The 14,034-nt window shown below is 43.6% G+C and overlaps 1 protein-coding gene across 3 annotated transcripts in view; it reads right to left on the reverse strand.

Annotated features, from left to right (window-relative positions):
• Positions 1-12,269: 12,269 nt before the first annotated feature.
• Positions 12,270-14,034, reverse strand: part of CHCHD6 (coiled-coil-helix-coiled-coil-helix domain containing 6) — a 267,161-nt gene continuing 265,396 nt past the window's right edge. For all 3 annotated transcript variants that reach the window (XM_077325391.1, XM_077325392.1, XM_077325393.1), the window contains one exon: positions 12,270-12,832. Coding sequence is in view for 1 of the 3 variants with exons in the window: in XM_077325393.1 (XP_077181508.1) it covers positions 12,809-12,832 (24 nt within the window). In the remaining 2 variants the exon portion in view is untranslated. The remainder of the gene's footprint in view (positions 12,833-14,034) is intronic.

Consider the following 14,034-nt stretch of genomic DNA (forward strand, 5'->3'; position numbering starts at 1 on the left):
CACATTGATGGCATGGTGGTGAAGAAAACAACTGTAACCTTCTGATTGATTATACAGTTATTAAGGATTGGCTACAAATCTACATATTGGTCTGTCCTGGTTCAAATCTTTGGGACTAACCAGGCAGAGAAAATGGCCTGTTCCTTTCTGGAATGTAGTTTTTTGTAAGCTCTCTCATTAAATCAAAGTTTATGTTATAGCTGGAGTCAAACTTTTCTTATCTCAAGGCTAGAGAAATGCAAGAAGAGTGTGTCGCTACTGTTTATGTAAACAATTGGAGGTTTGCAAGGGGGGAAGCGTGTGAGTAGCTTTTTGGACCTGTCAGCAGTTTATGGAGGGCTGACCAGAGACTGTAGGCTGTTCACCGTAGGTGGAGTGGGGAGGTAGAGACCCCAGACTATTGGCTCATCCTGCAAGGGGCATCATCTTTCCCAGCCTTGAGTCTGCCACAAAAACGCTGGAGGGCGTCACCCCAAGGGTCAGACATGAGCTGGTGCTTGCACAGGGGATACCGTTACCTTTACCTTTAATCCTATTATTCTCTGTGCAGATTTGGGAACTCCCCCATGTATATATTTCTTCTGCAGTAAAAAAAAAAAAAAGGTTTTTCTCTCTGTGTGATTAATTGGGGGCTGGGCAAAAGAACCCTAATTAGGCAATTTGGCTATCAACATGGAAGCAGCTGGGGTAAGCAGAGTTAAAAACACATTGACACTGGATTAAGACAAGGTGGGAGCTTTAGTGGTATAAAAGTATAAAGCATTCCTTTGCAAGCAGTTGCATACTTTGTTAGTATGAGATGACCATGCCAAGAAGTATGTGTGTGTGTGTGTGTTTTTAACTCTGCTTACCCCAGCTGCTTCCATGTTGATATATATATATATATATATATATATATATATATATATATATATATATATATATATATATATATATATATATATATATATATATATATCAACATGGAAGCAGCTGGGGTAAGCAGAGTTAAAAACACACACACACACACATACTTCTTGGCATGGTCATCTCATACTAACAAAGTATGCATATATATATATATAAAGAAAGGACCTGGATTCTTCTGCAAGGGACTTGTTCACAGGTTGTGGCATTTGGTCACTCACAAAGAAAACCCATGAGCAATCCGACCAAGTGGTGTAACTTGTGAACAAACCTATTGTGGGTTTCATTTCTTTTCCGTGGCAGGAGCTAATTGCTTGGTAAACAAACGTTACATTCTTATGTCGTTACAAAGGCAATAATTTTGCCAAGGAAGGCTTGTGCAGACTTTGGAGGGAATCAATTGCTATGCTAATAAGGAACACTACCCACAGGAGTGGTGAGAGTTGCCTGCAATTAAGTGAATTAGAGCACTGAAATTCAATGCAATCTGCTGGTTTCTTAAACTGCTCTTAGCAGGGCCAATATAAATTGGCTGAAAATTACTACTGTAAACAATTTTCCTCAGTGCCGGGCTATATGGTGCGAGTGAGGCTGGATTCATGTGCAGAAGCACTGTGGGGGCTTGGAGTGGGAAGAGGCTCCTGCACAGCTGGGTCTCCCACTCCCCCCCCCCCCAGTGGCTTAAGCTTCTTACTAGATCCAGGCACAAACAGCACCACAACTTGCAAAAGCGGCCTTGCCCAGGTGTCCTACTCGTTATGAAGCTATTGGACTGAAATGAAAGAAGAAAGAAGAGTTGGGTTTTATACCCCACTTTTCACTGCCCAAAAGTCTCAAAGCAGCTTACAATCGCTTTCCCTTCCTATCGACCTGGGGAGCGACCTGGGGCATATCTTTGCATTTTTAGGGATGTGGTACTGTGTTGTGATGCAGCACACATTCGTGAAAAAAAAATTAAACAGTCCACGCCACCCCACAGCGTGGTGGAACCTCACTGCCCTGGCTGCCTCATGCAGGAGCACGAATCCAAGGTGGATGGGACTCAGAAGACTGAGTGCTTCGCTTCGCAGGAATGGGAAGAATCGAAGCAACCTGTCCCAAGCCAGGAGCCAGGTAGCAGCATGGTGCAGCACCTCCTGTGTGTTGATGCTACCTGTGAGGTAGGTGGGGCTGAGAGAGCCCTGACAGAACTGCTCTATCAGGACTGTGCCTCGACCAATGTCACCCAGCTGGCTGCATGTGGAGGAGCGGGGAATCAAACCCGGCACACCAGTTTAGAAGCTGCCATTTTTAACCACTACACCACAATTGAATCTCTTCTTCCTTTTCTCTACCACATTCCCATGAGTCAGTTCATAAGAAGAAAAGAACAGCCTTTGCCCAGGACAGATCCAGAAGTCTACCCAGTGTGGCATTTGGTTCTTCAGAGAAACCACCCAGTTGCTTTTAAAAAGGTAAAGGTATCCCCTGTGCAAGCACCGAGTCATGTCTGACCCTTGGGGTGACGCCCTCTAGCGTTTTCATGGCAGACTCAATACGGGGTGGGTTGCCAGTGCCTTCCCCAGTTGCTTTTAGACAGGCTATAAACTAAGGTGGGCCCTAGAATATATAAATTAGGTGACCAGATTGTCTCACTTTTGGAGGGACATCTGGGGGCACCTGGCAAATTGTACTTATGTTGAAATTAAAATATATATATATTACAATACTATTTTTGCGTTCTATGCGTTGTGTGAAAAGTTTTGTTGCTCCATATAGACAAAATTTTTAATCAAGACCCCCCCCAATGGTGTCCCACTTTACCAATGTTAAAATCTGGTCACCTTACTATAAACTGCACTTGAAAGTTGCCCAATTTGTCTCCTCTGCCCTTATCACACTGGCACTCAGAAGTGAACTGCCTCTAAACATGGGTGCTCCATTTAGCTGTCATCACGGCTAATATCTACTGGTGAAATTACCCTCCACGAAGTTGTGTAATTGCCCATTAAAACAACAAAGATTATATCTGGGTCATTCATGAGCGGACAAAATCTGGCTATAATGAATATACTTCAAGCTCCAAAGGGAGAATTCACCATTAGCATTAAGGGTGAGAAAAAATCTGCCCTATAAAATACAAAAAGAAAAGTTCTTTACAGCTGGTCAGCAGAAGTTTAAACTCATAATACATGTTATTAAATATGAGGGACACATTCCGGTATGGAACCCTTGAATGCTATTCAGCAAGTCACCTTTGGGTCTGCCCCAGGCATCATAGCCAACCAACCACTCAGCAGGTATAATTAGAACCACACACAAGTTGGGGATGGAGTAGTTAGTAATTATACTAACACAGAACAGCTTTTGTGCAACAGAGGATAGAGAAACAAGCCAGGAACCACTGCAGACGGCCCAGCCACCTGCTGTAGCAAGATGCCAGTCTAGACAAGCTAAAAATTAGGAGAAAATGGAGTTGGATGGCAACAACAATCACATTTTTGCTACAACGAAAATGTTTGCAAGCTTTTTGAACAACAGCAATCTTGTGGAATGTATCAGATTTACCAACTAAGTGAAGTTTAATGAATTAACAAAGTATTTAGATACCACTTTTCAAGCATTTAAAGGGAGGTGCTGAGATGTTTATATTCTCATGACCAAAGATGGCCTAGGAGGGTAAAAAGCCAGTCATCAAATTGCAAAGCAAAAAAAGCATGCTTCTCTAAAGCCCGCCCCCCCCCAAAAAAAAAATCAGGAACAAGATTGCTTCAAGGGTAATGATTCCAAGAGGGGTGGCATTAAAAAAAGCACTATGCATCTATGATTAGACGCATAGGCATCTAAATGGAGAAGTTTTATCTTAATAAAATATTAGCTTGCATCATGGTCCCTTTAAACCAGGTCTTGAAGGACTCTGTGCTTCGCATAGCTGATGGGTCCAGCCAACACTGGCAGACTCAGTCAAGAGTCTAGTTGTGCTGGGGATGCCAATTAAGCCTTAATCTTCATTCAGCATTGTACGGCATAGCACTCTGGATTCCTTTTAAGGGTTAATGTGAATAGTAACAGGCTTCTTTCATCTTACAGGTGCTGCTAATTGAGTCTCCCTGCCTATATAGACCTTATCATCTTCAAGGCCAGAGCTGGAAATGTGGTAATTTGCTTATCATGGAAACCTGTGACCCATAGGATGCAAGGGGTAATCAGAACAGATGAGGTAATTTTCTAGACTAGAGGTTTCTAGCAAAAGTCATGATTGGGTGTCATCATCATCTAATGCTGTTTGCCCAAATAACTGAGTTAGAACCTAGAAGAAGGAGACTGGCTTGGATTCTGGTAGACTAAAGGTCACAGCTATGATATGCTCATGTTGCAATAGACAGCAATGTAGAAAATGCGTAAGCGATGGCTTTTGACTCTAAAACTTAAGGTTTGTGCCATTTAACACAGGTCTTGAAAATGAATTAGATAAGTTAGTTTTTCTTGTTCTGAAAGATATCAAACAACTCCTCACTCAAAATAATATAATATCTAATTTGAACACGATACTGGTCCCAGAGCTTCCAGTAAACCCAGATGCCAACTTTGCTGCCATATGCTCCCAGACAACACAATCAATGGACCTAACAGCATCAGCTACACCATCCCAGGCTCAGTCACTTGCTTATCTTGTAACACTGTATATGTCATTAAATGCCAGTAATGCCCTGTGGTTCTCTGCATAGGGCAAACAGGTGAAACCTTATGGCAAAGGTTATATGTGCACAAATCTGACATTAAGAATCACAAAACTTAGAAACGTGTAGAACATTTCAACCTTCCAGGGCACTCAATGGATAGCTTTTTTTTATTGCAAAGGAATTTCAGAAACAGAGTGGAAAGGAATATTGCTGAGTTACAAGTTATTACAACACTCACAATAATGGGACCTCCTGGGCTTAACAGGGATATCAGCTTCTTATCTTCCTACATGTGCTAAGTCACTCAGTTCTCACTTATATCCAGAAAGAAGAAGAAGAAGAAGAGCTGGTTCTTATATGCCGCTTTTCCCTACCCGAAGGAGGCTCAAAGCGGCTTACAGTCGCCTTCCCATTCCTCTCCCCACAACAGACACCCTGTGGGGTGGGTGAGGCTGAGAGAGCCCTGATATCACTGCTCGGTCAGAACAGTTTTATCAGTGCCGTGGCGAGCCCAAGGTCACCCAGCTGGCTGCATGTGGGGGAGTGAAGAATCGAACCCGGCATGCCAGATTAGAAGTCCGCACTCCTAACCACTACACCAAACTGGCTCTGAACTTGTTGGTTGGGGTGGTAGCGGTACTGCGTGCAAACTCAATTCTCACATTTGTTATTTATTCAATTATCATCTGCATGCCAATTTTCTGCTATGGATATGTCTTACCAAATATATTCCAATCTTAGCTGCATTTACTGTTCAGTTACTTATTCATCTTTGTTCTAATTTGCCCCTCCTGGCAACTAACCCTTCCCTATATATATGTAACTTTAAAGAAAATCTGTTCCAGTCCAATTTGACTATGAACGTTTTAACTATTTTGTAAATCACCCTGAGCCCACATGCAGAGGGGGGTATTCCATAAATAAGATGATGATGATGATGATGATGATCTGGTTATACCTAGTTTCCCAGTTCCTGCTGGTACCCAGAGTTGAAATGTGTTGACCTTGGGGCAGACATTGGAGTCAAACTTCTCATGTCTGTTCATTCACTCTTGTATTTGTACACATATTTACAGCAATTCATAGATCCTATCATTTATCTAGCTTCTTATGCATTTTGATTCTAGTCAACGTTTTCTGGAAATCCCCCCCCCCTCCCGGAATGACTGAGGATATTCTGTTTCACTGTATCTGATGAAATGTGCATGTGAGCTTATACCTTGATTAAAACTTTGTTGGACGTCAAGGTGTCACTGGACTGTGTTCTGCTGCTTCAGGCCAACATGGCTTCACATCTGAAAGTTGGTAAGTAAGACTTTACATATGTTTTGTAAAAGGTTTGGCTCATTGTGTACCTCAGCCCTGGGAACCCATGAGGTTCAGCCTTGGACTCCTTGTATTAATTCAACCTATATGGCCATGTGAATCCATGCCATGGTGACGTTAAGGCTAGAGGATTGTAATGCACTTTATGTGATCCTGCTCTTGAGGTCAGTTTGGAAACGCCAGTGGGTACAGCATGCTAGAACTTGGCTACTCTTAGGAACTAGGCAGTGTACCCCCATCCTGCAGTCACTCCATTGGATATCCATCAACTATGTGTGTAAAGTAGCATCCAACTTATGGCACTTCTATAGGGGGTTCTAGACAAGCGAAAAGCAAGAGTCCAGTAGCACCTTAAAGACTAACAAAATTTGTGGCAGGGTAGAAAGAGAAGAGCTGGGAGTCTCAAAGTGGCTTACATTCACCTATCCTTCCTCTCCCCTTAACAGATACCCTGTGAGGTAGGTGTGGCTGAGAGAACTTTGAAAACTGTGAGAACTGTCCTCTGAGAGAACTGTGACTGGCCCAAGGCCACACAGCTGGCCACATGTGGAAGAGTGGCAACAAATCCAGTTTTCCAGATTAGAGGCCACCACTCTTAACCATGACACCAAGCTGCTCTCGGGTATGAGCTTCTGTGAGAGACAAGGGAGAAGCAGAACTGGTTTGCCATTGCCTTTCTCTGCCTTGGTAGTCTACCATCCAAGTACCAATCCTGTTAGGGTCCAAGATATGATGAGATATATTATACTATTTCACATCCCCTGCCCATCAGTTATCAGGTTGAATTCAAGGTACTGGTTATTACCTATAAAGCCCTTCGTGGCCTTGGACCCTCGTGCCCACAAGGACTGGCTCTTCTGTTATGCTCCACCATGACAACTTTGCTCATCTAAGCAGAGTCTTCTTGAGATGCCACCACGCCAATGGGTAAGATCGACACCTGCCTATGCACATTTTATTTGCTGTGCTTCCCACTTTGTGAAATGGCCAGCCAGAGGAGGTCAAAGTCCCCCCCTCCCTTTTCAGTTATTCTGTAGACCAGGGGTAGTCAACCTGTGGTCCTCCAGATGTTCATGGACTACAATTCCCATGAGCCCCTGCCAGCATTTGCTGGCAGGGATTCATGGGAATTGTAGTCCATGAACATCTGGAGGACCACAAGTTGACTACCCCTGCTGTAGACTATGCAATTGTGCAGGAGGACATTTCTAGAAAAGGAAGAAGACTTCTAGAAAAGGAAGATAATGGAATGGAGGACACTTTTGTAAAGAGAACAGGATTACTGTCTGCATTATCTTGCTCTTACTACGCCTTTTCCACTTCGGTACTTCTACTTTTGCACTTTTTATGTTGTGTCACGCCTGATATATTCTTCTGCATTTCCCCTTTATTCTAGTCCTAATGCTTTGTTTGTTGCATATCTCATCCTATCTGACTGCATTGTTTTATCCTGTGTAATCTGTTTTGAATCTCAGCAAGAAAGGCAAACTGTAAATTAGGCAAACAAGTAATTTATATAGTATACACAGCCTGGCATCAGTTTTCACTTGCCTACTTTTCTTACAGAATAATCTCCTCTTTATTATTATTCCACACACACCCCTTGCCAGTTACCTTCTACAAATCTCTGCCTCGGTTCTCTTTTACGTTCTCGCCACAAACCACTCGTCCTTCCTCATTCTTAGCTAGTTTCCTCCCTCATTCCTTCCTCCTCATGTCTATCTATTTCCAGTTTTCTCCCCCATTTACTTTTTAATACTTTCATTACCCTTTTTTGCTTCTATCATAAGCAGAACTTAATTCAACCAGGGGCTTTCCAGGGCACAGCCCTAGAACTTCTCTCCATGCCAGGGACTTAAGCTGTTAAGTTAGCAGTAAGAAGAGTGCCTGTGAGCATAGGCAAAGTGCCCATTCCTGGTACTGTTAATAGCTCCCAGCTGTGGCTCATAGTCTAATGACCTCCTTCTCTTGAGTTCACCCCTGTTTATATCCTCCCCTTCCATAGCTCACCTCTTTGTAGCACCTAAAGTTTTGCAAAGATTTTGCACTCTCTCCCAAAGGCCTTATTATAAAAGAGATAAAATATAAAGCAAGGACCTGGATATAGAATAGGTTGCTGCCATTAGGTTAGACCCAGCAAATGGCCTGCATATTTATCCTACTGGCTTTAAGCTTACCATCATATCTGCCCTGTAGGTTAGCTCATTTCTGTATTACCTGATCAAATTTGGCTCCCTCCATGCTATCGATGTGCTTTACATATAACGTCTTCATTCTGCTGTGCTGGTGCTCAGCATACAGGTCAAACATGCACTAGAAATGGACAAAATAACCACTTACCTGAAGTAAACTACTAGTCTAGAGGAGTCCTATGGCTTCCGATTCACATAAAGATGAGTAAGCAGAGCGAGGCACCCACTGTGGTAGTACAGGCATTGTGGTCCAAGCCCCAAGATTCTCAAGAGTCCAAGGGAAAATTCTGTTTTCCATTTACTGAATGGGGCTAAGTCTCCAGATACACAAAAGTCCTCTACAAGGACTGCAGACAGACACATCCTCAGGAATTTCCCCCTCTTTTGAAAAGACAGCAGAGCCAGGAAGAAGTCAGTGGTGATTGATATGGGGAGGAGCTGTGGTTCAGAGGTAGAGTACACAGGTTCAATCCCTGCTCTCTCCAGGTGAAAAGTATCAGGTATTGGGAAAGACCTTTCTCTGCTTGAGACTCTGGAAAACAACTGCCAGCACGAACAGATACACCTTTGGTCTGGCTTGGTATAAGGCAACTTCATAGGTTCATCTAATCAAGCATCTCATAAAACCAAGCATAAAATATTAATATCAGGAGGCAATTTGCTGCAACTCTCAGCAAGACTGCAAATTAAGCATTCACAGTGGGTAAACACTGATGACCCCTCACCATGTATGTGTGTAACCACTTGGAAAGAGTGTTTGTTGGTACTGTAAAGTGGTGAGAAGAATCTTACTGCTCTGGATTTCTGATCAGGTGAAGAAAAGTTGGTTAAGGTTTTCCTCTCTCTTTGACACATTATCCAGTTGTTATGTGCAAATTACTGTATGGCAAGTTGTGCGTGTGTTTCTTATGTGCCATCAAGACATTTCCAGTTTATGACAACCCTATGAATTAATGACCTCCAAAATGTTCTATCATTACCAGCCTTGCTCAAGTCTTGATAATTGGTCTTCGCAGGGAACACAGTGTTGAGATGTCCTTGTATATTGGCACTATAAAGTCTGATATTTACAGTGTAATCCTAACCAATTATACTGAATGTTGAAGTCTGCGTGGCTAGTGCTACTGCACCTTACGATGTGTAAGCTTTTTGGGGTCCATTCAGTCTTGTAATTAGCATGCTAAATGGCTGTTCTTATCTTTCATTGTCTGCGGCACACTTTCTCTTGATGCACCTAGGACATTGGGGGGGTCAAGCTGTGCAGTACTTTCAATGCCCTCAAGAACCCTCACTCTATTGGGCCACTCATGTACTAGGATGTAGTGCTGCATTGCTTCAGAGTAAAGGGAGGGGAATTGCATGTTTCCCAGGAACAGGCTGTGGAAGATGGACTTGAATCGGCCTTGGCCCAGGAATCTGTTTGGCAGCTGGAGAGCAACAGCAATGAATAAAAAAAGCCATCAGGATATTAGCAGCAGCCATTTGAGACCCCAGATCACAATTTTAATTTGTAATCAATCCAGCGCTAGTTGCAGACCTGTTTGAATGTATCCCTGCTCATACCCATATATGGCAGTTGGTAATGTGATAATGTATTAGTGGTGTTTGGGAATATGGTTTTCTGGTGCGAGCGCATCCTCCTGTGAAAATCTAAGGGACCTCCTCTGTGTGTAATGAAATCTGTCATCTAAAGTCTATCCATTGGTGGTGGTGGTGTCATTGTTCACAAATGAAAGCCAAGCCAGCTGCATTCATGTAGTTCAAATCCAGAGGTCTCTCATTCATGACTGACGAGCAGCTCTGTTTTCATGGTCATTTTTGTGCACAGGCAACTTATTGGAAAATGGGCCACTTAATATTTGGAAGTTTTTAAGCAGAGGCTAGATGGCCACTTGAGAGAAATGCTGATTCTAGGAACTTAGGCAGATTGTAAGTGGGTGGGAAGAAGGGACTGTGTCTGAAATGCTTCATAGCCCCACAAACCCCACTGGACAGGAGAGCAGTTCTTCCTGATGGTGCTTGCAGAAGGCCTGAATAACAGCTGCTCTCTGCCACTCAGTGGTTTCGGACAGTCTTCTGCAGTTCCTTTAATCTTCAAAAGAACTGCACAAGACAGCCTGAAACAGCTGAGCAGGGGAAGGCAGGCGCTCTCCACTGCTGAGCTGGTTTTGTGGCTTTTGCAGGGAACAGAAAGCAAGTGTTTAAAGAGACTTGGAGGCACTTTAAACCTCTGCTTTCTGCTATGTTCACAAACCACCACAAACTGCTTTAAAAGTTCATGACTGAAGACCCATCACAAATTTTGGTTCAAAAACCACAAACCGGGCAAAATTTATGTCAAATTTACCTTCATGGTTCTGTTTGCGTCCATCCCCAATTGTGAACTCTGGCTTTTGACTAAACACAGTTTGCAAATTTGGGGGTCATTGGAATGGGAGTAGCCTTGAACATTTCCCCTCTTGTTGGTTTGAGAATGGTTTCCGCATACGTGGGCTGAGAATTTAGCTAACTGCTTTGAAGGTTTTGTTTATGTGCCAATTCTTCAATTTTCCTTGTCATGTGGAGGCTTGAACAGCATTGCTTTAATGTTGCATACAATGGCTATATATGAGTAAGGATGTTTCTGTTCAGGCTGACTGTATTTCAATTATACCCCCTCCTAAGATTTCCAATTAGATGGCCCTGCGGCAGACATGGGGACAAAATATGCAAACTCCCTTTTTTTTAAATTAAAGAGACTATATTCTTGCACGCCTTGCTCTGTTCCTGACTGACGTAACAGAATACACAAAGGTACCCATGCTTGTCTACACCAGGCTGGAGAGGTTGCATTTGAGTTTTTATCTCCATTACCCTCCTTCCCGCTCCCAGCCTACGGAATTGGGTTCATTTTCTGAATGATCACATCTGTTTATGTTCCACAGACACCTGCATATCTTGAGATGACAGCAGCTCCTTGAATGCTGTAATCAGTTATTTCTCAACAGAGGAATTGCCAATTTGGTAAATAAAGCTCATTATGCAAAGAACATGGAAAATGTATTACAGTTGCCTAAGGGGGAAATTGTCCAAGGCAGCCAGATAAAACAGCCTTGGCATCCTAATCCTTACCCTTTAGAGTTGCTGTGATGCAAACTGTAGGTTATTTCCAGTCAAGGCAGGGGAGGGTTGGGATGTGCTGCTGTACAAATAAGCAGCCACTGCAAGGGAGATTCCAAAGTACCCTTGGACCAGGGCTCTCTTGGGGATAAGCCCCGGGAGACGATGGAAGAATCTTTGTCTCTCTTCCTGTTAAGAGGACAACAGTAGTAACTGTGATTTCCTGCTGTTCTCCTCCTGTCCCCTACATTTGCACTGGAAAAAGGAGGAAAATACTAAGCATAATCTTCCACTTCAAAGATCATAAAATGATATGGAGAAAGGCAGCCTTCCCCTATTATATGGCAAGAGTAAGCACAGTCCATCAGTTGGGCAGGCTGGAGTCCTGGACACGGCACTGCAAGAGAGGAGATGACTTGTTGCCCCCTCCTTAATACAACACCTCTTTCGTTCATTCTGCTCTTGCACAAGTGTGATGCGTATCAGGATTTCATCCTCCTCAACTTATTAACTGATAGGAAAGCCACCGAGCACTCAAAAAGAGGCTCTGCTTCAGCCAAGGAGAGGGGATTGAAATTAATAAGAGCTGCCTAGCCATGTCTGTTAGGGTGCCAAGGGTGTGCTGCTGCAGAAAGGTAGAATGTATTGGATCCTGCCGGGTGAAGCTGTTTGACTCCAGGGAACTCTGGATCACTGGCAGGAGGGACAGAAAGCCACTACAAGAGACTGTTACAGCAAGGGAAGGGCCCAAAAGAGAGAGAGAGGGAGACAGACAGACAGACAGACAGACAGACAGACAGACAGACAGACAGACGAGCAAGGAAGGGCAGAGCTTTTTTGCCATTTGACTCAGTGAGGCAAGCTTTCTCTGCCAGCTAGAACTTTTGCACCTTTCCCGCTAAGCCAGAGATACTCTTCCGGCTCTTGGCATGAATCTAATGAGATTTCTAATTCAGAAACAGTGTTTGGAATGGTTTCTATTATCAACACTGACTAGAAGTCATGATGACAGGGCCAGGGACAAGGAGGGAGAGGAAGAGTTGTCACTGCTGAACTGTGGGATCAGAAAACATCTGACAGCGTGTCCTTCAAGCACTCTTTATTGTTCTAGGTGGGGGAGGAATGCTTCTGTTGGTCTCGCTCACTCAACAAACGCAAACACACACGGAGAACAGTGTTGACCATAACAAGCGGGGCTCTGGTGTTTCCCTGTGTTCCTCAGATGCCTTGCATTAAGAGACAAGGACAAGGGCAACATCTCATGAAACACAGAGTGGGGGAAACAGTGAAAACATCAGTTGGCGAGCTTTTTTATGGAGGCCTCTGTCTTGCATGCTGCAGGAGAATGTGGTTTGTCCGTGAGATTTCTGCGAGAGAAGGATTGAGGATGCGGGTGCCCATTTTGCAGAACACTGCTTCCCCAACCTCGGGGCCCTTCCTCAAGTCCAAACTCTTCAGTTCAGACTGACGCATGCAGGCATCTGCATATTGGAGACGAGAGGCGCTCTTGGACCATACCGCACAGAAGGCACTCATTTGCTTCAGCAGGAATCCCAAAAGATGCTGAGTTTCGAAGAGCTTTGGTGGTCCCCTGCATTCCGCACTGCTGCTGGCAGCTGGGCTTTAATCGAAATGGACCAACAGTTCCTGAGAAAGAGAAAGAAAGAGTTGGGTTATTGCTTAGTCAGATCCTGGGAAGACCGCATGACGTGGAATGCAACAAGGTGCCTGGCACTAGGTCTTGGAAGAGCACATTCGAAGGCCTTCTTTCTGCAAAACCCAGTTAAGATTTAAAAGTAAATCTTACTTGATATGCTGGAACTATGAAGTCCACTATTACTTTTGTTTACTGAGGAACAGCAAAAGAAAAGGCAGGCACCCGCCCTAGGCTTACAGTCTAAAGTTATGCATAGGAGGATGCAACAGACTGCAGGGGTGGCCAAACTGTGACTATCCAGATGTCCATGGACTACAATTCCCATGAGCCCCTGCCAGTATCATGCTGGCGGGGTCTCATGGGAATTGTAGTCCATGGACATCTAGAGAGCCATAGTTTGGCCACCCCTGCAGGTGGCGAACATGGAGACAAAGTTAACAGGTAGAAGACTATTCATTTCAATATACTCAGGCTTCATTTCAGAGAGGGATACGGACTAAGAGGCTGTGCTGGTATGCAGATGCTCTAGTCTAACCCATGTGGGCCACTATGTAGGTTACATTACATGGAAACAAACAAAACATCTCTTTAAGGGCTTTAGAGTAACACGCTAAACTGTGAAGCTGTGTGGAGAATTATCAGCCTCTTCAACCATCCGTCTGTACAGGCAGCAGTCTCCTGACGGAAGAGAAGTGAGACGCCCATGTCTTCCAGGGCCTTGGTGAAAAAGTGTATCCCAGTCAATGATCACTCGATGCAGTCTTTCAAGACCTTTATTTAAAATCACCCTAGTTATCCTTGAGCAGAGTAAATAAATAAGAACCCTTATTATACAGAAAGCAGTAGGATATGTAAATGAGATAATAGGAAGCATACGTCATCCTTCCTACCTAGCTTGCATTTAAAAGTGAGATGTAATGTCTAAAATTCCTACCAAACCTTTTCAGAGAAGTCTCGCCAAAGATAAGATATTCTCACTGAGTTGAGATATTTGTGGATTTTAGGGCGTGGCTATCTTACTCAGACATAATTATGTGAGTCTCACATAATTCAAGCATCAAATTCTTTTTCTCTAGAGTTGTGACGTTAGACAGCTCTGATTCTTCCTAAGAATCATTGTTGCAAACGCTGTTCCGATTTATTCTAGGCATAAAGCCACTGATTCATATGTTGTTCTTCTCAAGGCTGAAAA

Source organism: Paroedura picta, chromosome 3, assembly GCF_049243985.1.
Source record: "Paroedura picta isolate Pp20150507F chromosome 3, Ppicta_v3.0, whole genome shotgun sequence".
Lineage (NCBI taxonomy): Eukaryota > Metazoa > Chordata > Lepidosauria > Squamata > Gekkonidae > Paroedura > Paroedura picta.